Consider the following 26487-nt stretch of genomic DNA (forward strand, 5'->3'; position numbering starts at 1 on the left):
TTGCGAGTTACAAAATGCGACTTGCGAGTTACAAAATGCGAGTTGCGAGTTGCAAAATGCGAGTTGCGAGTTACAAAATGCGAGTTGCGAGTTGTAAAATGCGAGTTGCGAGTTACAAAATGCGAGTTGCGAGTTGCAAAATGCGAGTTGCGAGTTGCAAAATGCGAGTTGCGAGTTACAAAATGCCATTATTTATGTTTCTTTAAAAAAAGTGTTGGTCTTTAAAACATACATCCCCAGAAAGCATGTGATTGTCATTGTAGGCTTCATTTTATCGCTAAAACTTTGTGCAACCGACATTGTTTTCTTGTGCACTTTCACATATATACGTAGAAAAACATAGAAATGTTTTTTAATAATCAGTAGACATAAAGTCTACTTATATCTGTATTACTTCGGTTACTGAATTCAACATAATGTTACAGTAAAAAAGTCTATCACAGAGTTAGTATCATGGTTTTATCTGTTGTATCATGTCAGGAATTTTGATTTGACATGTAATGAGTCGAAATGACTTCCACAAGCCGGAATTAATTATTGTTAAGTGAAAGTAGAAGTTTCTAATGTATCAGTTAACAAAAGATTGTCACACCTTACCATTGGGTGGGGCGTACAGTAGTTGTACTTATTGTCTCGTTCACTTTCTTTGTAAATCAAATCATTTGAAAGATTACGTGAGCGGGTGTTGACCCAATTAGGTCACAAGCATCCTTTAAGGAAGAGGAACACATGTGTTCATGACAATCCAAGGTGCTCATTCAGCCTCTCCTTACATTAAAATGACCGCTGTCGTCGACGCTTGACCGGGGGAATCCTTGAGACATCAGTGTATAAAAATCACTCGTCGCACACATTCTTATCGGGAGATTTTTCACGAAGCCGGAAACAACCAAACTACAAAAACGTATACTATACTACACTACACATAAACTACACACATGGCCGTTGTTTACATTCCGTGTATACGTGAACTTGCCTTAGCATATATTTCAATATATTAGCAAACTTTTCTCATAATAACTGCCGAATATAATCAGACACAGAACTAAATACTTAATTTTAAAATAAATCAATATTAAATATGCATTAAATGTTGAAAAAAAAATCTTTTAGATATGACCACGAAAAATTAAATTGTATTATTCTTTAAAACATAACAACATGTGAATAAAATTAATTTTGTTGATTCGAAACCAGAACCTTCGGGTCACTAAAGCGATGGTTCTACCATATGAGCTATACGGACTTATATCTAGGAGAGGCTCATGTAATCAATTATAGTCAGTCTGGTTAATGCGAAAATTAAAATATTTTATCACCTACTTTTTTTTTCAATTTTAGATACCAGGGCATCGGATGACCACTCTTTAAAAATAGGATTTTAGTTTGTTTTGGCACATAGCTCCGCCCATTTGTTAATTACCAGTTTATAAGTTTTAGCGATAAAATGAAGCCTACGATGACAATCACATGCTTTCTGGGGATGTATGTCTTAAAGACCAACACTTTTTTTAAAGAAACATTAATAATGGCATTTTGCAACTCGCAACTCGCATTTTGCAACTCGCAACTCGCATTTTGTAACTCGCAACTCGCATTTTGTAACTCGCAACTCGCATTTTGCAACTCGCAACTCGCATTTTGTAACTCGCAACTCGCATTTTGCAACTCGCAACTCGCATTTTGCAACTCGCAACTCGCATTTTGCAACTCGCAACTCGCATTTTGTAACTCGCAACTCGCATTTTCCAACTCGCAACTCGCAACACGAAGAAAAGAAACCCTCAGTACGCATGAACGAAGCTGGTTTCAAGACAGATAAACATGACAAATGTTCTGTAGCTGTTACGCTAGAAGAGAGGTTCGTCGGAAAATAACATTGTAGTTCATTTATCTTATATACATTCGTTTTTTTTTTTATTTAAATCATACCCATACCTCATGGCTTAATAGATAAAGTATATTTAGGTTGCGAAAAATAATAGATGATTTAGATGCATTTTGATTTCTCGATTTATTGAAATCCTCATTTTCAAGAAAAATGAAAAAGGGAGGGTTATCAAACACTACAAAGATACGGATGATGTTACTTTAAAGGTAGGTATGACATACAACTCTCTCGAGGATGATTTAGCAACACAAGTCTATACTTCCATCAATATGAAAACACATGGTAATTGCTACAGCTTGTACAATGGGACAAAGTTAGAGATATTGAGAGATGACAGATGTGCTAAATTGGGTTTTACGATAGCGAGATAGTATAAAAGATCATTTTGGTCATCTGACCGATATAGACTATAAAGTCGTATCCTTATATTTCAATAGGATTTGGTATCGCTTAAAAAGTCTTTGAAAACTCTGATGACTTTCGGCTCAGTGGTTATTTTTATTCATTCATTTATTTCATTTATTTATTTATATATTAATTTATCTATTTATTTTATTTATTTATTTATTTATTTATTTATTTCAAGTGTAAGGATGACACGGTAATGCTCACGTTGAGGAAGCGAAGTGAGGAACCTTGGTCCGCAACTCCATTTAATGGATAAGCACAGAATCTACGAGTCTCTGTCTTAGGAGAAGAGCAAGAAGACCATTTTGCATGTAGACGCTGAAAGAACTATCAATGCTTTGCAAGCTTACGACTAACCTCATGGAAGAATTTCGAAGACATCGAAGAGTTACGGATAATAGCCTTCACAAACGGAAACGGATTGCTGGCGTATAAATGCATTTAGTCGAGCCAAAAATCAAATATAGAAAAGAAAATAATATTATAACTGAATTATAACTGGCACGTCTAGAAACATCCCGTTATTTGTAACACATTGCACCATGCGGACATAGGCAATACAAAATCATAGTAAAGGGTTCTTATTGTCTCAATTTCCGTGAACATCTCGAAATAATTAATCAGATATAAAGCTTCAAAAAAGCATATTTTTTTCTGAAAAAAAAAATCAGAAAAAAAATGATAAAAAGTTGAACCAAATCTTTACTGTATTCGTACACGGCGACAGATCAGACGAGACATATTTTTCACGACTACTCGCTTCACCCCCGGAATATATACAACATAACGATATTTCCGCAAAATGCCACCTCCAAAGTTTCCTTCTACACGGTGTTATCACAGTCTGAGGAATTATTCGGGAAACTAGGTGATGCGTACTCCGTAGATTCCTCTGTCAACGGTTTACTCCTTGTGTCAATAGTTTGTTCTACACCATACCGGAAGTAACACGTGCCTCTTACAGTCCATATCGCGGTCGTATCTCCATTTGAAAGTTCTATATCATAGCCAGTATTTCTTTGTTGACCTTCTGATCCCCTTCCTTTTGTTGAGGCCAACCACAACTCGATTATCTTGGCCATGTTTTCTCTTACAGTGTGGATAATTTCATTACTGTCCGGGTCTTTGATATCGACCTCCATTAAACCACTTATCATAATTTTTGACTCGAATGTACCAATAAATTTTCTTTCCGTCACTTTAAATTCTGCAATAACTTCCTCGTGTGGCGGTACATGTACATTGCTGTCCGAATTCCAGGTAAGTGAATGCATTTGATTATTTTCAGCATTGTTACCGAACGACAATTCTGGATTAAAGCCAAATGTAACATTTGCTACCTTGGGAACCCCTAGTTGAATTCCAATATTAGCCCCCATCTTGAATCCATTTGTCATGATAAGCTTCTCAACTACCTGGGTGGATCGCTCACACTTAAAGGCGTGTATTTGTTGACAACCGGTATAGTTTTTGAATGTTGATTTCATCACTGTCTGATTTGGCATCTTGTCCTCCAATTTATTTTGGGTTTGTCTGTATTCAGTGTCTCCTTGTCTTTCGAAAGTTATGTTGCCATCACGACGAGCATAGATCAAGTTGTCATAATTGTTTACCCGTTTTTTTAGTGCTTTAACCGATTTTGCGTCCTTTTCCAACTCTTTCCGCGCCCAATTCTCCACAATTCCGTCCAAATCCATTATGGCGTCCATATCCATGTTGTTCTGTTGATACCTGTTTGAAAATACAAATCAATGTACACATATTCAATGTTAATAGCAATAAAAAAAATCGATATAGATAGCACAATAAGTTAATGCCATATTTCACATGTGAAATTATTCTTATTCAACAATTGCAGTTCATGTGATATGAATCATTCCTGCCACATGAAACACATTAGTTCATAAGATTTGAATGATGCCTGCCACTTGAAACATAGCTGTATGTGGCTAACCTAGATAGCCATGATGTTGTTCTAAGTAATAATGGAAGTTAGAAACATGATTCAATTTCAGTTTCAACAAAAAATTGGAACATGATAATTCGATTTTAATGAAAAATATTATGCTTAATGACATTTGTTTATCTTAAATGGCCGTCTTTGATCGAAATACTGTGAAGCTGTATTTCTGTATTTTGCAGGTGTCCCGGTTGGAACTAGTTTACGGATATCAAACACTTTACCTGATAGTTAAAGGGTTTGCAGTCTAAGGTCATCTGATAACAGGTAAGAAGTGTGCTGAAACTAACTGTTAATCAAGAAAAAGTGAGTACAAGCGATTTCTAAAAAAAGGGAATTAAAGGCAAATATATTCATTATGCCCATGTTCGCTGCAGGAAATGAATATGTCATCAGAAAACTAGTGGATTCCTCACCCATGTCCATTTCGATAGGGGCAAATCGGTACATTTGAAGCATTTTGAAATGGGTATGGCGCATGCGTCAGGCGGTACAAACGTGTTTTTCTTCGCTGTAAATATTTAGAAATTTTTAATACGTGTAAAAGAATTTCTGGGGTCATTTGATAAAAGATTCTGTGATATAGTCATCGAATATCACCCTGAAAGTGTATTACGAAGAACGATGGCCATGAAAGAGCGTGCGTTCAGTTGACTGTGGTGACAAATGTTGTAAGAAAGGGGAGATGATTAGTCATTAAAGTGGAAAGGATAAAGTCCATGGTTGACAAATTCAAAATTGAAAAAATTAATAAATCAATCAAATTAAATGAAATGTGATGATCAATAATCAGCGGGTTAAATACTGATGAAGCCATTAAATAAATTTGCTTATACAAATCCACACTTTAAAATATCTTCAAAATTACAGATGGAAATTACTATAATTCCTTAGGGATTGATAATTTTGTTTGTATAACAGACAATTTTTACCTTCCCTGACACTGTATCTGGATTGTAATCAAAAAGTATCATACTGTAGAATTTTAGCCTCTTGTTATACGAGGGAGGGATTGATATGTTGTAGGAGCCTCTTATTGAAGGATGTTCTTTTTAAGTCATGCTATTCTCTGCCTATATAGGGCCGTGCACCAAAGGACTTGTCTCATTTGGTTAGTTTATTTCGACGAGGTAGCACTCTAAAGTAAACAAGACAAGCCGCTTTTGCAAAATGGACAAAATCGGTGAAAGTGGTCCAATATTTGCATGAAAAAGGTTTAACACCTAAGGATACCCATAATCATATGGTAGCAACACTAGGGAAAGATGTCCCTTCATATGCTACAGTGAAAAAGTGGTTGGCGGAATTTAAGCGCGGTCGACAGAGCCTTGGGGATGACCCCCGTACTGGAAGGCCTGTCAATGTTGCAACCCCAGAAATGGTCAATAAAGTTCATGATATTTGGCATTTTACTGGAAAGAGTACATCCCATTCTGACCGAGGATCTTGCAATGAGAAAGCTCTCGGCTCTATGAGTACCAAGACTTCTGACAGTTGATCAGAAGCACACCAGGCTGACATTATCGTGTGCTAATCTTAACCTTTTTGAGGAAGATCCTGCCAACTTTCTTCAGAGATTTGCCACAATGGATGAAACACGGGTCGACCATTTTACCCCAGAGGCCACTAAGCTCACTAAAGGTGTGTTATTCCATCAGGACATTGCTCCTGTTCTCAAGTATGTCATTGCAATGGCTGCCATTCACGATTGTGGCTTTAAACTGATGGTGCATCCGCCGTATTCACCTCATCTTGCTGCATCAAACTTTCATCTATTTCCAAAACTGAAAACAGCTATTTCAGGCACCCACTTTCAGTACGATGATGACGTCATAAGTGCAGCGGACGACTTTCTGAACCGCCAAGAAAAGGAGTTCTATAAAAGTGCCATTGAGGCCCTTAAACACCACTGGCAAAAGTGTATAGATACTGGAGGGGATAATGTTGAAAAATAATACATTATGTCCGGCAAAGTTAAAATCCTTCAATGCGAGGCTCACAACTTATCAATCAGCACTCATATTTACGTTGACGTATAACTAAAGCCAGAGATTCACTCCATCTAAAACTATCTTTGTGTCCATTAAGATGCATAATGACAGACATTGCTAGTGTATTGAGCCTTATTGAGAATTACTGTTTATGTTTTGTTCTACAGGTATAGGAGCGATCGAAGAGGTCAATCAATGATGCCGTTAGGGATAGCATATATATAGCGGAAGGTTCTACTCTACACAGGATGGCTGATAACATGGCCAGGATACTTTTATTCAGCAAGAGGGTCAACAAAACCACAAGTACTATGGAACACTCGCTAGGTGGGGACACTTTATATTTGAGCATGGGTTTTCAGGGATTCCTGCAAGTCCCATACATGTGGTGTGGTATATTAATCCCTATGTTGGAAAACAAAGGCACTTATTCAGCAGTGTCGTCAACAGTGTATACAACTACATGACTTCGCAACACACTCTTTTGTGCAGAATTGATTATAATCTTCTAAACGAGAGGCTAAATAGCCTGTATGTAAAAAGGAACAATCACAACAGACATTGTTTTCAGTTTGTGTGTGGATAAACCACTTCGTTGCACAGGGGCCAGGCACGCTATCATGAATAAGTTGAAAACATTCGCTCAGTTTCTTTTATTCCGGAAACGAAGTGGGAGACGACTTATTATTGCCGCGTTTCGGATATATAGCAGAATTTTTTATGCTCCTAAAATGTAATATAAAATAGTTAAGTATTAATTATAAAGAAATCGGACATTGATTCCATTTTAAATGTTCTGTGTATTGATGTTTTATAGTGACTTGATACGTATCACTGATATGATATTATTTTATTGTTATGATAATTATTATATTGAAGATCATGCTTCATCAGAAGTGTCAAATCAGCCAATATCGGATGGATATCTATTTCATGTTTGTACATATCACCAATCTTTTACTATTTTACTGTGATATTTAACACTTTAATAAAATATATAATATTCATTTTCTTATTGTTGTATTATATTTTCCCCTCAAGAGTACTTTTTATGTTCGTTGCGATCGGTATACCTGTACACAAATGGAATCGTCTACACTTTAACTGTAAGACCCCTTCAATATAAGATGTACAGTAAGATATTAGGTGTACTGTAAAATGAAGTGAGCGCTGAACAGTATAGGGAGTGCTGTACAATATAAAGTGTACTGTACAATATAAGGTGTACTGTACAATATAATACAATATAAGGTGTACTGTACAATATAAGTAGTGATGTACAATATAAGGTGTACTGTAAAATACCAGGTGTACTGTACAATATAAGGTGTACTGTACAATATAAGATGTACTGTAAAATACAAGATATACTGTACAATATGAGGTATACTGTACAATATAAAGGTGTACTGTACAATATACGGAGTACTGTACAAGATAATGTGTACGGTACAATATAATGTGTACTCTACAATATAAGGTGTACTGTACAATATAAGGTATACTGTACAATATAAGGTGTACTGTACAATATAAGGTATACTGTACAATATAAGGTGTACTGTACAATATCAGGTATACTGTACAATATAAGGTATACTGTACAATATCAGGTATACTGTACAATATAAGGTGTACTGTACAATATAAGGTGTACTGTACACTATAAGGTGTACTGTACAATATGAGGGGTACTGTACAATATAATGTGTACTGTATAATATAATGTGTACTGTACAATATCAGGTGTACTGTACAATATGAGGGGTACTGTACAATATAATGTGTACTGTACAATATAAGGTATACTGTACAATATAAGGTGTACTGTATAATATAAGGTGTACTGTACAATATAAGGTGTACTTTATAATATAAGGTATACTGTACAATATCAGGTGTACTGTATAATATAAGGCGTACTGTACAATATCAGGTGTACTTTACAATATAAGGTATACTGTACAATATCAGGTGTACTGTACAATATGAGGTGTACTGTACAATATAAGGTGTACTGTACAATATAAGGTATACTGTATAATATAAGGTGTACTGTACAATATAAGGTGTACTGTACAATATAAGGTGTACTGTACAATATAAGGTATACTGTATACTATCAGGTGTACTGTACAATATAAGGCGACTGTACAATATAAGGTATACTGTATAATATAAGGTGTACTGTACAATATCAGGTGTACTGTACAATATAAGGTGTACTGTATAATATAAGGTATACTGTATAATATAAGGTGTACTGTACAATATAAGGTATACTGTACAATATAAGGTGTACTGTACAATATAAGGAGTACTGTACAATACAAGGTGTACTGTACAATATAAGGTATACTGTATAATATCAGGTGTACTGTACAATATAATGTGTACTGTACACTATAAGGTGTACTGTACACTATAAGGTGTACTGTACACTATAAGGTGTACTGTACAATATAAGCAATATGAGGTGTATTTTACAATATAAGGTGTACTGTACACTATAAGGTGTACTGTACAATATAATGTGTACTGTACAATATAATGTGTACTGTACAATATGAGGTGTATTGTACAATATAAGGTGTACTGTACAATATAAGGTGTAATGTACAATATAAGGTATAATGTACAATATAAGGTGTACTGTACAATATAAGGTGTACTGTACAATATAAAATATACTGTGCAATATAAGGTATAATGTACAATATAAGTTGTACTGTACAATATAAGGAGTACTGTACAATATAAGGTGTACTGTACAATATGAGGTATACTGTACAATACAGTGTGTACTGTACAATATAATGTGTACTGTATACTATAATGTGTACTGTACAATACAAGGTGTACTGTACAATATAAGGTGTACTGTACAATATGAGGTGTACTGTACAATATAAGTTATACTGTATAATATAAGGTTTACTGTACAATATAAGGTGTACTTTACAATATAAGGTGTACGTACAATATAAGGTGTACTGTACAATATAAGGTATATTGTACAATATAAGGTGTACTGTACAATATAAGCAATATGAGGTGCATTTTACAATATGAGGTGTACTGTACAATATCAGGTGTACTGTACAATATGATACTGTACACTAGTGTACATTAATATAGGTATATGTACAATATAGGTGTATGTACATATAGGTGTACAGCAATATGAGGTGTATTTTACAATATGAGGTGTACTGTACGATATGAGGTGTACTGTACAATATGAGGGATACTGTACAATATAAGGTGTACTGTACAATATAAGGGGTACTGTACAATATAGGTTGTACAATTAAAGTGTACGTCATATAGTGTACTGTACAATATAAGGTGCGTACATGAGGTATGTCAATATAAGGTGTACTGTACAATATAAGGTGTACTGTACATATAGTATATGTACAATATAGGTGTACTGTACAATATAAGGTATATGTTACAATATGAGGTGTACGTAAATATAGGTGTATGTACAATATAGGTGTACTGTAAATTAAGGTTGTACTGTACAATATAGGTGTACTGTACAATATAAGGATGTACAATATCAGTTTCCTACAATATAAGGTTACTGTCAATATAATGTGTACTGTACAATATAGGTGTATGTACAATATGAGGGGTATTTTACAATATAAGGTGTACTGTACAATATAAGGTATACTGTACAATATAAGGTGTACTGTAAAATATCAGGTGTACTGTACAATATAAGGTGTACTGTACAATATAAGGTGTACTGTACAATATAAGTAGTGATGTACAATATAAGGTGTACTGTACAATATAAGGTGTATGTAATATAAGGTGTACTGTACAATATAATGTGTACTGTACAATATAAGGTGTACTGTACAATATGAGGTGTATTGTACAATATAAGGTGTACTGTACAATATAAGGTGTACTGTACAATATAAGGTGTACTGTACAATATAAGGTGTACTTTACAATATAAGGTGTACTGTACAATATAAGGTGCACTGTATAATATAAGGTGTACTGTACAATTTGAGGGGTACTGTACAATATAAGGTATACTGTACAATATAAGGTGTACTGTATAATATAAGGTGTTCTGTACAATATAAGGTGTACTGTACAATATCAGGTGTACTGTACAATATAAGGTGTATTGTACAATATAAGGTGTACTGTACAATATAAGGTATACTGTATAATATCAGGTGTACTGTACAATATAATGTGTACTGTACACTATAAGGTGTACTGTACACTATAAGGTGTACTGTACAATATAAGCAATATGAGGTGTATTTTACAATATAAGGTGTACTGTACAATATAAGGTGTACTGTACAATATAATGTGTACTGTACAATATAAGGTGTACTGTACAATATAATGTGTACTGTACAATATAATGTGTACTGTACAATATGAGGTGTATTGTACAATATAAGGTGTACTGTACAATATAAGGTGTAATGTACAATATAAGGTATAATGTACAATATAAGGTGTACTGTACAATATAAGGTGTACTGTACAATATAAAATATACTGTGCAATATAAGGTATAATGTACAATATAAGTTGTACTGTACAATATAAGGAGTACTGTACAATATAAGGTGTACTGTACAATATGAGGTATACTGTACAATACAGTGTGTACTGTACAATATAATGTGTACTGTACAATATGAGGTATACTGTACAATACAATGTGTACTGTACAATATAATGTGTACTGTACAATATGAGGTGTATTGTACAATATAAGGTGTACTGTACAATATAAGGTATAATGTACAATATAAGGTGTACTTTACAATATAAGGTGTACTGTACAATATAAAATATACTGTGCAATATAAGGTATAATGTACAATATAAGGTGTACTGTACAATATAAGCAATATGAGGTGCATTTTACAATATGAGGTGTTCTGTACGATATAAGGTGTACTGTACAATATGAGGGATACTGTACACTATAAGGTGTACTGTACAATATAAGGGGTACTGTACAATATAGGTGTACTGTACATATAGGTGTACTGTACTAAAGGGTAATATAGGTGTATACACATATGGTACTGTACAATATAAGGTGTACTGTACAATATAAGGTGTACTGTACAATATAAGGTGTACTGTACAATATAAGGTGTACTGTACAATATAAGGTGTACTGTACAATATAAGGTGTACTGTACAATTCAGGTGTACTGTACATAGTATGTACAAAATAAGGTGTACTGTACAATATAAGGTTACGTACAATTAGGTACGTACAATATAGGTATGTACAATATAGGTGTACTGTACAATATAAGGTGTACTGTACAATGTAAGGTGTACTGTACAATATAATGTGTACTGTACAATATAAGGTTGTACAATATAGGTGTACTGATAAAGTGTACTGTTAATATAAGGTATACTGTACAATATAAGGTGTACTGAAATATAGGTGTACTGTAAATAGGTGTATGTACATAGGTGTACTGTACAATATAAGGTGTACTGTACAATATAAGGTGTACTGTACAATATAAGGTGTACTGTACAATATAAGGTGTACTGTACAATATAAGGTGTACTGTACAATATCAGGTGTACTGTACAATATAAGTAGTGATGTACAATATAAGTTGTACTGTACAATATAAGGTGTACTGTACAATATGAGGTGTACTGTACAATATAAGGTGTACTGTACAATATAAGGTGTACTGTATAATATAAGGTGTACTGTACAATATAAGGTGTACTGTACAATACAAGGTGTACTGTACAATATAAGGTGTACTGTACAATATAAGGTGTACTGTACAATATAAGGTGTACTGTACAATATAAGTGTATGTAATTCGGTGTATACAATTAAGGTGTACTGTACATATAAGGTATACTGTACAATATAAGGTGTACTGTACATATAAGGTGTTCTGTACAATATGAGGTGTACTGTACAATATAAGGTGTACTGTACAATATAAGGTGTACTGTACAATATAAGGTGTACTGTATAATATAAGGTGTACTGTATAATATAAGGTATACTGTACAATATAAGGTGTACTGTATAATATTAGGTGTACTGTACAATATGAGGTGTACTGTACAATATGAGGTGTACTGTATAATATAAGGTATACTGTACAATATAAGGTGTACTGTATAATATAAGGTGTACTGTATAATATAAGGTGTACTGTACAATATAAGGTGTACTGTACAATATGAGGTGTACTGTACAATATCAGGTGTACTGTACAATATAAGGTGTACTGTACAATATGAGGTGAACTGTACAATATAAGGTGTACTGTACAATATCAGGTGGACTGTACAATATGAGGTGTACTGTATAATATAAGGTGTACTTTACAATATAAGGTGTACTGTATAATATAAGGTGTACTGTACAATATCAGGTATACTGTACAATATGAGGTGCACTGTACAATATCAGGTGTACTGTACAATATCAGGTGTACTGTACAATATCAGGTGTATTGTATAATATAAGGTGTACTTTATAATATAAGGTGTACTGTATAATATAAGCAATATGAGGTGCATTTTACAATATGAGGTGTTCTGTACGATATAAGGTGTACTGTACAATATGAGGGATACTGTACACTATAAGGTGTACTGTACGATATGAGGTGTACTGTACAATATGAGGTGTTATGTACGATATGAGGTGTACTGTACAATATGAGGGATACTGTACAATATAAGGTGTACTGTACAATATAAGGTGTACTGTACAATATGAGGTGTACTGTACAATATAAGGTATGCAGTACAATATGAGGTGTACTGTATAATATAAGGTATGCAGTACAATGTAAGGTGTACTGTGCAATATAATGTGTACTGTACAATATAAGGTATGCAGTACAATGTAAGGTGTACTGTGCAATATAATGTGTACTGTACAATATAAGGTGTACTGTACAATATAAGGTATATTGTACAATATTAGGTGTACTGTACAATATAAGGTATACTGTTTAATATAAGGTGTACTGTAAAATATCAGGTGTACTGTACAATATAAGGTGTACTGTACAATATAAGGTGTACTGTACAATATCAGGTGTACTGTACAATATAAGTAGTGATGTACAATATAAGGTGTACTGTACAATATAAGGTGTACTGTACAATATAATGTGTACTGTACAATATGAGGTGTATTGTACAATATAAGGTGTACTGTACAATATAAGGTGTACTGTATAATAGCAGGTGTACTGTACAATATAAGGTGTACTGTACAATATAAGGTGTACTGTACAATATAAGGTGTACTGTACAATATAAGGTGCACTGTATAATATAAGGTGTACTGTACAATTTGAGGGGTACTTTACAATATAAGGTATACTGTACAATATAAGGTGTACTGTATAATATAAGGTGTTCTGTACAATATAAGGTGTACTGTACAATATCAGGTGTACTGTACAATATAAGGTGTACTGTACAATATAAGGTGTACTGTATAATATAAGGTGTACTGTGCAATATAAGGTATACTGTACAATATGAGGTGTACTGTATAATATAAGGTGTACTGTATAATATAAGGTATACTGTACAATATAAGGTGTACTGTATAATATTAGGTGTACTGTACAATATGAGGTGTACTGTACAATATGAGGTGTACTGTATAATATAAGGTATACTGTACAATATAAGGTGTACTGTACAATATGAGGTGTACTGTACAATATAAGGTATGCAGTACAATATGAGGTGTACTGTATAATATAAGGTATGCAGTACAATGTAAGGTGTACTGTGCAATATAATGTGTACTGTACAATATAAGGTATGCAGTACAATGTAAGGTGTACTGTGCAATATAATGTGTACTGTACAATATAAGGTGTACTGTACAATATAAGGTATATTGTACAATATTAGGTGTACTGTACAATATAAGGTATACTGTATAATATAAGGTGTACTGTAAAATATCAGGTGTACTGTACAATATAAGGTGTACTGTACAATATAAGGTGTACTGTACAATATCAGGTGTACTGTACAATATAAGTAGTGATGTACAATATAAGGTGTACTGTACAATATAAGGTGTACTGTACAATATAATGTGTACTGTACAATATGAGGTGTACTGTACAATATAAGGTGTACTGTACAATATAAGGTGTACTGTATAATATAAGGTGTACTGTACAATATAAGGTGTACTGTACAATATAAGGTGTACTGTACAATATAAGGTGTACTGTACAATATAAGGTGCACTGTATAATATAAGGTGTACTGTACAATTTGAGGGGTACTTTACAATATAAGGTATACTGTACAATATAAGGTGTACTGTACAATATAAGGTATACTCTACAATATAAGGTGTACTGTACAATATCAGGTGTACTGTACAATATAAGGTGTACTGTACAATATAAGGTGTACTGTACAATATAAGTAGTGATGTACAATATAAGGTGTACTGTACAATATAAGGTGTACTGTACAATATGAGGTGTACTGTATAATATAAGGTATACTGTACAATATAAGGTGTACTGTACAATGTAAGGTGTACTGTACAATATGAGGTGTACTGTACAATATGAGGTGTACTGTATATAATTACGTACAAAATAGGTGTACTGTACATATAAGGTGTACTGTACAATATAGGTGTACTGTAAATATAGGTGTACTGTACAATAAAGGTGTACTGTACAATATAAGGTGTACTGTACAATATAAGGTGTACTGTACAATATAAGGTGTACTGTACAATATAAGGGGTACTGTATAATATAAGGTGTACTGTACAATATAAGGTGTACTGTATAATATAAGGTGTACTGTACAATATCAGGTGTACTGTACAATATCAGGTGTATTGTATAATATAAGGTGTACTGTATAATATAAGGTTTACTGTATAATATAAGGTGTACTGTACAATATCAGGTGCACTGTACAATATCAGGTGTACTGTACAATATCAGGTGTACTGTACAATATCAGGTGTATTGTATAATATAAGGTGTACTGTATAATATAAGGTGTACTGTATAATATAAGGTGTACTGTATAACATAAGGTGTACTGTATAATATAAGGTGTTCTGTACAATATAAGGTGTACTGTACAATACAAGGTGTACTGTACAATATAAGGTATACTGTATAATATAAGGTGTTCTGTACAATATAAGGTGTACTGTATAATATAAGGTGTACTGTATAATATAAGGTGTACTGTATAATATAAGGTGTACTGTATAATATAAGGTGTTCTGTACAATATAAGGTGTACTGTACAATATAAGGTGTACTGTACAATATGAGGTGTACTGTACAATATAAGGTGTTCTGTACAATATCAGGTGTACTGTACAATATCATGTGTATTGTATAATATAAGGTGTACTGTACAATATCAGGTGGACTGTACAATATAAGGTGTACTGTATAATATAAGGTATACTGTACAATATGAGGTGTACTGTATAATATAATGTGTACTGTACATTATAAGGTGTACTGTACAATATAAGGTGAACTGTACAATATAAGGTGTACTGTACAATATGAGGGGTACTTTACAATATGAGGGGTACTGTACAATGTAAGGTGTACTGTACAATATGAGGTGTACTGTACAATATAATGTGTACTGTACAATATAAGGTGTACTGTACAATATAAGGTGAACTGTACAATATGAGGTATACTGTACAATATAAGGTATGCTGTACAATATGAGGTGTACTGTACAATATGAGGTGAACTGTACAATATGAGGGGTACTGTACAATGTAAGGTGTACTTATAAGGTGTCTGTAATGATTTCCAACCTGTATATTTCGGAACTTTATTTTGGAACTACACATACTAAAAGACCCATCTACTAAAACGCAGCTCGTTTTAGAATTGAGATCATATATACCAAAATCTGGTCTTAAAACAATATTTAAGGTGGTATTATCGGAACCACTAAGTATATCAGTAAGCGTACAAGCTGTAATTATCAAATAATCTTGCCTGTATTTTTTTTACATTCATTAAGTGTGCTGAGTGAAAGGGCTTTTGTGTTTTGTAACAGTGTTGTGTTTATAGTGTTTGGAATTATACTCGGTAATTAAACTAAGATTAAAATGTTTGGAGTTATACTCGGCTATTATTTTAATTTCATAGTACATGTGTATTTGGAATTATACTCGAATATTATACGTATATTAAATTGTTTAGAATGATACTCGGCTATTATACTAAGATTACGGTGTTTGGAATAATACTCGACTATTATGTAAAGATTATAATATTTGGAGTTATACTTGGCTATTATACTAAATATTATAATGTTTGGAATGATACTCGGCTATTATACTTATAATATAAGGTTTGGAATTATACTCGCCTGTTACACAAACATTATATTGTTTGAAGTTTTGTTCGGCTATTACACTAATATTATTGTGTTTGAAATTAAACTCGGCTATTATGTAAATATTATAATGTTTGGAATGATACTCGGCTATTTTGCTAATATTTTAGTGTTTGGAGTTATACTCGCTTATTGTATTAAGATTATAATATTTGGAGTTATACTCGTCTATTATACTAAGATTACGTGTTTGGAATGATACTTGGCTATTATACTAATATCATAATGTTTGGAATGATACTCGGCTATTATACAAAGATTATATTGTTTGAAGTTTTACTCGGCTATAATACTAATATTATAGTGGTGTTTTTTTTAAATTTTACTAATGTTATAGAGATTGGAATTATAATTGCTAATTATATTAATATTATAATGTGTGGAATAATGCTCGACTGTAATGTTGATTTTGTAGTATTTTGAATTATACTCGCCTATTATACTTATATTAAATGTTTGAAGTTATACTCGCCTATTATACTTATATTAAAATGTTTGAAGTTATACTCGCCTATTATACTTATATTAAAATGTTTGAAGTTATACTCGCCTATTATACTTATATTAAAATGTTTGAAGTTATACTCGCCTATTATACTCATATTAAAATGTTTGAAGTTATACTCGCCTATTATAGCAATTATATAGTGTCTGGAATTAATCTCGCCTATTATACTAATATAAGATTTATAGTGATTTAAATTATATTCGCCTATGGTGCTAAGATTACAGTACATGTATTGGGAATTATACTCGGCTATTATACTTAAATAAATGTTTAAAATTTACTGACAACTCAAATGGTCCCAAATTATATTTAATGATTCTCATTTGAGAATGCAAAAGTCACAAACGATACAAAAATAAAATATTAGAACAATGTGTATCTTTTTGATTTTTTTGTTTCGCAAAAGCATCGATCATTGTGATAACCTTTTCAATTTGGTTAAGCGTATATGTCGAAATACAGTAATTTATCAGTGTTTAACCGGACGCAGATATAATGGAGATGTGACATTATATACCGTTAGTTATTGTCTATAAACCGGACCAGATATAATGGAGATATGACATTATATACCGTTAGTTATTGTCTATAAACCGGACCAGATATAATGGAGATGTGACATTATATACCGTTAGTTATTGTCTATAAACCGGACCAGATATAATGGAGATATGACATTATATACCGTTAGTTATTGTCTATAAACCGGACCAGATATAATGGAGATGTGACATTATATACCGTTAGTTATTGTCTATAAACCGGACCAGATATAATGGAGATATGACATTATATAGGTTAGTTATTATCTATAAACCGGACCAGATATAATGGAGATATGACATTATATAGGTTAGTTATTGTCTATAAACCGGACCAGATATAATGGAGATATGACATTATATAGGTTAGTTATTGTCTATAAACCGGACCAGATATAATGGAGATATGACATTATATAGGTTAGTTATTGTCTATAAACCGGACCAGATATAATGGAGATATGACATTATATAGGTTAGTTATTGTCTATAAACCGGACCAGATATAATGGAGATATGATATTATATAGGTTAGTTATTGTCTATAAACCGGACCAGATATAATGGAAATGTGGCATTATATACCGTTAGTTATTGTCTATATACCGGACCAGATATAATGGAGATGTGACATTATATACCGTTAGTTATTGTCTATATACCGGACCAGATATAATGGAGATGTGACATTATATAGGTTAGTTATTATCTATAAACCGGACCAGATATAATGGAGATATGACATTATATAGGTTAGTTATTGTCTATAAACCGGACCAGATATAATGGAGATATGACATTATATAGGTTAGTTATTATCTATAAACCGGACCAGATATAATGGAGATGTGACATTATATAGGTTAGTTATTGTCTATAAACCGGACCAGATATAATGGAAATGTGGCATTATATAGGTTAGTTATTATCTATAAACCGGACCAGATATAATGGAGATGTGACATTATATAGGTTAGTTATTGTCTATAAACCGGACCAGATATAATGGAAATGTGGCATTATATAGGTTAGTTATTATCTATAAACCGGACCCAGATATAATGGAGATATGACATTATATACCGTTAGTTATTGTCTATAAACCGGACCAGATATAATGGAGATATGACATTATATAGGTTAGTTATTATCTATAAACCGGACCAGATATAATGGAGATATGACATTATATACCGTTAGTTATTGTCTATAAACCGGACCTAGATATAATGGAGATATGACATTATATACCGTTAGTTATTGTCTATAAACCGGACCAGATATAATGGAGATATCACATTATATAGGTTAGTTATTGTCTATAAACCGGACCAGATATAATGAAGATATGGCATTATATACCGTTAGTTATTGTCTATAAACCGGACCCAGATATAATGGAGATATGACATTATATAGGTTAGTTATTATCTATAAACCGGACCAGATATAATGGAGATATGACATTATATACCGTTAGTTATTGTCTATAAACCGGACCTAGATATAATGGAGATATGACATTATATACCGTTAGTTATTGTCTATAAACCGGACCAGATATAATGGAGATATGACATTATATAGGTTAGTTATTGTCTATAAACCGGACCCAGATATAATGGAGATATGACATTATATAGGTTAGTTATTGTCTATAAACCGGACCAGATATAATGGAGATATGACATTATATAGGTTAGTTATTATCTATAAACCGGACCAGATATAATGGAGATATGACATTATATAGGTTAGTTATTGTCTATAAACCGGACCAGATATAATGGAGATATGACATTATATAGGTTAGTTATTATCTATAAACCGGACCAGATATAATGGAGATATGACATTATATAGGTTAGTTATTATCTATAAACCGGACCAGATATAATGGAGATATGACATTATATACCGTTAGATATTGTCTATATACCGGACCAGATATAATGGAGATGTGACATTATATACCGTTAGTTATTGTCTATAAACCGGACCCAGATATAATGGAGATATGACATTATATACCGTTAGTTATTGTCTATAAACCGGACCCAGATATAATGGAGATATGACATTATATAGGTTAGTTATTGTCTATAAACCGGACCAGATATAATGGAGATATGACATTATATAGGTTAGTTATTGTCTATAAACCAGACCAGATATAATGGAGATATGACATTATATAGGTTAGTTATTGTCTATAAACCGGACCAGATATAATGGAGATATGACATTATATACCGTTAGTTATTGTCTATAAACCGGACCCAGATATAATGGAGATATGACATTATATAGGTTAGTTATTGTCTATAAACCGGACCAGATATAATGGAGATATGACATTATATAGGTTAGTTATTATCTATATACCGGACCAGATATAATGGAGATATGACATTATATACCGTTAGTTATTGTCTATAAACCGGACCAGATATAATGGAGATATGACATTATATAGGTTAGTTATTGTCTATAAACCGGACCAGATATAATGGAGATATGACATTATATAGGTTAGTTATTATCTATAAACCGGACCAGATATAATGGAGATATGACATTATATACCGTTAGTTATTGTCTATAAACCGGACCAGATATAATGGAGATATGACATTATATAGGTTAGTTATTGTCTATAAACCGGACCAGATATAATGGAGATGTGACATTATATAGGTTAGTTATTATCTATAAACCGGACCAGATATAATGGAGATGTGACATTATATAGGTTAGTTATTATCTATAAACCGGACCAGATATAATGGAGATATGACATTATATACCGTTAGTTATTGTCTATAAACCGGACCCAGATATAATGGAGATATGACATTATATAGGTTAGTTATTGTCTATAAACCGGACCCAGATATAATGGAGATATGACATTATATAGGTTAGTTATTGTCTATAAACCGGACCAGATATAATGGAGATATGACATTATATAGGTTAGTTATTGTCTATAAGCCGGACCAGATATAATGGAGATGTGACATTATATAGGTTAGTTATTATCTATAAACCGGACCAGATATAATGGAGATATGACATTATATACCGTTAGTTATTGTCTATAAACCGGACCAGATATAATGGAGATGTGACATTATATACCGTTAGTTATTGTCTATAAACCGGACCAGATATAATGGAGATATGACATTATATAGGTTAGTTATTGTCTATAAACCGGACCAGATATAATGGAGATGTGACATTATATAGGTTAGTTATTGTCTATAAACCGGACCAGATATAATATATTACAGATGAGTTGATATCAATGGTGCCAATTGCATCTATCAATTTTCACTACAGCATCAAAAGAATCTTCAAATGGAATGTAATGCTCTCATCATTATTCAGTCGTAAGATATGAGATCGCTTTCGCCAAAACGTGATTGCTTATTTTGTAGTGATATGCATATCAAACAATAATTCGTTTCCAACAACATGTTTGGCGATAATTTTAAGCTGATGTTTGTTCCTCAAAATCACACTCCTTTACACCTATTGTATAAAGGTCTCTTGAAATGCCTTTCCTATTTTTTGTATCTTTTTTTAACAAAAAGAAATAATATCTCAAAAGCATGTTTGTAGCCTGGTCGAATGCCTTATTGACACTAACTTATAACGTAATTACAGGACTCAATCTGTCATAACGAAAAAAATCCGTATTTGACAACTGAAAAATCCATCTTCCTTATTTGGTTGTATCATTATAATGATAGCTACACCAGAATAAATTGTGTCCGTTGGTGTAAATTCACATAAAAGGTATATATTTAGGAATATGATTTTACATGCAAAATTAAACAACAGCGCTTTTCGTCTCTCGAATTAAACTCTATTAAGTGTATAATTAACTGTGAAATGTTGGTGGACCAAGGCAGATGATGACCAAAATATTGATCTTAGCTCGGTCAAGCAGCTTTGGACAGTAGGGACCTCATTATACTACATGCATTTAATAACAGGTATCGAGTGACAGCAGCACCCCTTCTTATTACCTCCCTCCAGTTATTCCTTCTAATTACCTCCCTCCGTGTATATTATTAGTAACCACTGTGACCTAACTGACCAATCACTATCACTTAGCGTTCACCTTTTTGTTTGTGGATATAAATCAGGGATATATAAACTAGCATAAATATCAAACGAAGTGTGATAAAATTAATGCAAAATGCTGAAACTAAAATTCTAGCTACCACCGGAAATGCACGTGACTTTGACTAATACCCCATTTATGTTTACACAGAAACAAGACTTGTCTCTCTTACAATTCCTTATTGAAATGACATTGAAAATGAGCAGAGGGCACCTGGTAAGTGAGAAGTTCTCCATTCACGGGAAACAATCAATTACATGCGTGTAACCATCGGTTATCCACCCGTGAGGTTGGGTAGCTCGGATACAGGATTTGACTATGATACACGATTTGACCTGAATACAGACTCTCACTCTGATACAGGATTTTTAAAACCTCTTGTTAAACGTGTCATTTGATGGAAAGAGGTGTGGAGAAAATATTTGTATTTGAAAGCATATACTTATCAATTCAAAGTGGTACGAGATTTCATAACACAAACTTTCTGCTGCTGATTCCTCGAATAATGTAGATATCCACCATAGTTTTCACAACATTTAGATTCCTACATTAGAACTATATAGTGTTTGATATACACTTTCACATCTACCCGGCTTCATGTCTTTTGTAAAGTGACGGTTTTAACAATTTGTTTTTTTTAAATCGGGCAGGTTTAATCTACTCAAACAGTTCTCGAGGTCATGTATTACAGATTTTTTTTTCTAATCCCACAATGACAAGAGAAATTTATAAGTTAATTCATTTGATGAATTGAATTAAAACATATTTTACTACAAATAAATATTTACAAGGTTTGATGAATCATGACGTTCCATAATCATTGAAGTATATTGGTCCAGGGTTTACGTAGGAGTCAAATTTATTAGTCAACAAACTCTCTGTAGATTGTTAGAACTAGAAATTGCATGGTGTTAATTCTAAAGAATATGGTAAAACATATCGAGTTTAAATTGAGAAGCCAAGCTTCAAAGAAATGCTTCACGCACAATGAATAGAATGACTATACGTGTACTCTAATAAGGAATTCCAAATAATATTCATTTACAGGCGAATAAAACAATTAGAAGTATTCTAAAAAAACGAAAACACGAACAATATACTGTATTTCACTGTAAATGGAAAAGTCGAAAATCAATCATTTCCTATTTTGCGTCATGACCACCTATCAATTTTTTTCACACACTGAAGACAAAAGAGATCAATTAAGTATAAAGGATTTCACAGAACACATATTATCATTTTGTAGTCTTCTATGAAGAAACGTTGGCTACAGATATGATATATTTTCTCATTGTTAATAAAGAGGTATGGCGCATATTGGCCTTTTTCGACCAAACGGTTAAAAACTCAGTTTTTGAATACAAACCTTAAACCTATAACATATAAAAAAAATTCTATTTTCTTTGTTCATTGCAATGGATATTTCATTAAATGACCGTAAAGTTGCATCATCGGGCTATTTGTAACTTTCGAGGGAGGTTTTCCCGCATTCATATCATTTTTTGACATAGAGCGCATCGGAAGACCACTTTTTACATTGTCTAATTTTATTCTATGTACATTTACCAAAAGACAACTTAAATCCTATTCTTAAAAAGTGGTCCTCCGATGCGCTGGTATCGCAAAATTGAAAAAACGTAGTTGATATAATATTTTAATTTTAGCATTAACTAGACTGACTATAACTGATAACATGAACTTTACAATCCCGTAAGTCCGCATTGCTCCTATAATAGAACCATCGCTTAGCAACCCGAAGGTTCGGAGTTCGAATCACCTCTATGTATCTTATTCATATTTTGTAATACCATTTATTTTTTCTTGGTCGTATTTGAAAGATTAAAGATTAAAAGATTCATCATTAAATAGATATTTAATATAAAGTATTTAGTTTAAAGATAGAAATGTTGAGATAGAAAATTTTCACTTGGATAAAAAAGAATGAAATCATAACCGGTTTACTCCGTATCATTCAAAGTAAAATGTAAATAAACTGCAGCGTTGACAAACAGGCATATGTACATGGATGAGTAGTGTAAAATTCCTATTCAACATGTCAATTTAACTTTATTTCATATGGTATTGATTGACTTCATAATTCGTTCACAACACACAGTGCGCCAATGGGCCATGACGATCTATTCTGGTACTGTGTGAATCACTGGGGTCGCGTGATATTTTTAGCCCAGACTATCGCAGTACGTGGCCTAGGTCAGCATAAGCGGGAAAACGACCATACCTCTTTACAAACTAATTAGATTTCATAAAATGTTGACGATAGTACCTAAACTCAATAAGTATCACCAGTTCTTTGTATTTTAGTTGCTCAATAACTTCAGATAAAAGTGTGGCTCTCGGTATTATTGATAAATTTAAAACGTACATATAGATATTTATTCTTGATATGCAAAGATTAAAATAATAAGCTGTCATACACACAATAAGTATATCATTTAATGAAGAATAAACTTAAAACAGGCCGCTATCGTTTGGCTTATAATGTAATATCACGGGAAGAGATTTCATAACCATGCTTGCATATGGCAGAAGATTCTCTAATAGTTTAGATATATTTGGTACTTTGATACCTATGGCAATGAAATACAATTTTATTTCCATGATTTTGAGTATTTGAAAAAAAGGTATATTTCAATACAATGTAAATGCTGTTGTTGCGAAAGTATGGTGTATCTTTGATAGAAATAATATTTAACTATGTTATTAAAGAAAACAATCATATGCGTGCAATTAACCACTTTGAAGAGATACCATCTGTCTCAGTCATCGATCACAAAAACACCATCGGCACACGTACCCTATCACACGACAGTACACGACAAAAATCCACTTTCTGATAACAAAGAACAGTTCATTTCAACTCTTTGAATTTCGGGGAGATTTCCAATTTCTGATTGTTTATACCCTCATACAGGTCTATGAAAATACTACTGTCGTTTGCTTGCAACAAAAATTCGACATTGCAAAATCCAATATGGCGAACCAGGATATCGCTTGTGCGATGACATGCATTACACTGATTATGTGTGTTACTTCAGCTATCAATTAACAATAAATAAGCACATCGGCAAAGCATATGTAATATTATTAATATTATGTTAATCTTGTTTGAACCTCGAAATTCTAATAGTATTGGGTGACTGATGCAAAAAATTTGACTTCTTATGTTTTGAAGAAATATAACTGCGAGGAATATAATTGATGTGACCATTATGCTTTTCTATTTATCAGTTTTTTTTCACCTTCATTATTATCAAATTATGGAGTATGTGAAGTATCAGTATTATTACAACATAACAGATAGAGACACAATGAACGAATTTTTATACGTTTGGGCGCACAATGTAATTTAATAAAATGCAATAACAATGCAGTCTTAACACTTCCCATTTCATATCAAAATGAGATTACAATTCGAAAGAAAACAATAAAATATGTTTCCTTAGAAAATAATGCTACGTTACCTCGTCAAGATATCCTCCTTTAATCCAATCTGTCATTAGAAACTAACAAATGGTTATTCCCTTAGTCTCCAAACACCGCCGATATACTGATCCACTTGGAATATCTTATATGTAAATAGCAACAAGCTTTATCGGCTGACGTTGTTATTGGCCAAATGAGACACGTGACACTGGGCATGTGACGCTGGGCACGTCAGCAATAATTATGATAATATCCCTGCACATCCAAGCAATGCAATGGAACAAAAGTATCGAGTGTGCCGCAGTGCGCATATCAGCATATTGCAATAAAATACTGTTAGATTGGTTGAGAATCGTCACGTGACTTGATTAATGTAAACGTGCATCTGTTCGACATAAAGATTTCTAAAAATCGATAAGATCTTCAATATAAAGTATGAAATAAAGGCCAGATGGATCTAAAGGATTTCCGTCCACTTCAAGGAGAATCGTTACGTGATTTGATTATAATGTAAACCTGCATCTGACAATGCTAAACCAGATAAGAATTTTTAAAATGACGAAAATAAATACGCCATTTTTTAACTCATTTCAGGATATAGATTAAAATCTATCTACGGGCAAATTGAAAAATACACCTCATGGTCACTATACGCTGTTCAATAAATGTCGGTCACTATACGCTGTTCAATAAATGTCGGTCACTATACGCTGTTCAATAAGGTCATACAAATAAATAATAAAACTATTCTGATAATAAACAAAACTTCACTTTTTCTTTGAAAATGTTGTTAACAAATGTGAACGCGAAAGCAGGCTCTTCCAGCTATTGAATACATATATTGGAGTGGTCGGTAAGGCGGTCAATTTATAATATTAAAAGTTGATTTAGAAGAAAAGGACGAGAAACAGAAAAAAGTGGATTTAAATATCAAACTCTCTTTATATTGCAGTTACGTTCAATTAAATGACAGAGCTTTGAAGGCAAGCATGCTGTGCTACAGTACGGACAAATAACATTACATTTTCAAAATGAAAAACACCATAGCTAAAATGCAACCATCAAACACGTAAACTTGTGTCTTCGCATTCACATTGCACAATATTGTTTTCTTATTCTTCCATTTATGTTTTTGCACCTTCACTCTATTAAAGAATATACA

At 32.7% G+C, this 26487-nt stretch overlaps 1 protein-coding gene across 1 annotated transcript; it reads right to left on the bottom strand.

Moving 5' to 3' along the window:
• Positions 1-1768: 1768 nt before the first annotated feature.
• LOC117335503 lies at positions 1769-25486 on the bottom strand. The gene is made up of 2 exons (XM_033895541.1): positions 25364-25486; positions 1769-4030 (listed from the first exon to the last, which is right to left on the bottom strand). The coding sequence occupies exon 2, from the start codon at positions 4012-4014 to the stop codon at positions 3124-3126; it is 891 nt and encodes a 296-aa protein (XP_033751432.1). The 5' UTR covers positions 4015-4030; positions 25364-25486; the 3' UTR covers positions 1769-3123.
• Positions 25487-26487: the final 1001 nt, after the last annotated feature.

The sequence above is a fragment of the Pecten maximus genome, chromosome 10 (genome assembly GCF_902652985.1).
Source record: "Pecten maximus chromosome 10, xPecMax1.1, whole genome shotgun sequence".
NCBI lineage: Eukaryota > Metazoa > Mollusca > Bivalvia > Pectinida > Pectinidae > Pecten > Pecten maximus.

Coding starts and splice junctions, on each gene's coding strand:
- LOC117335503 (XM_033895541.1), bottom strand. CDS start 4,014: ATGGATATGGACGCCATAATGGATTTGGACGGAATTGTGGAGAATTGG.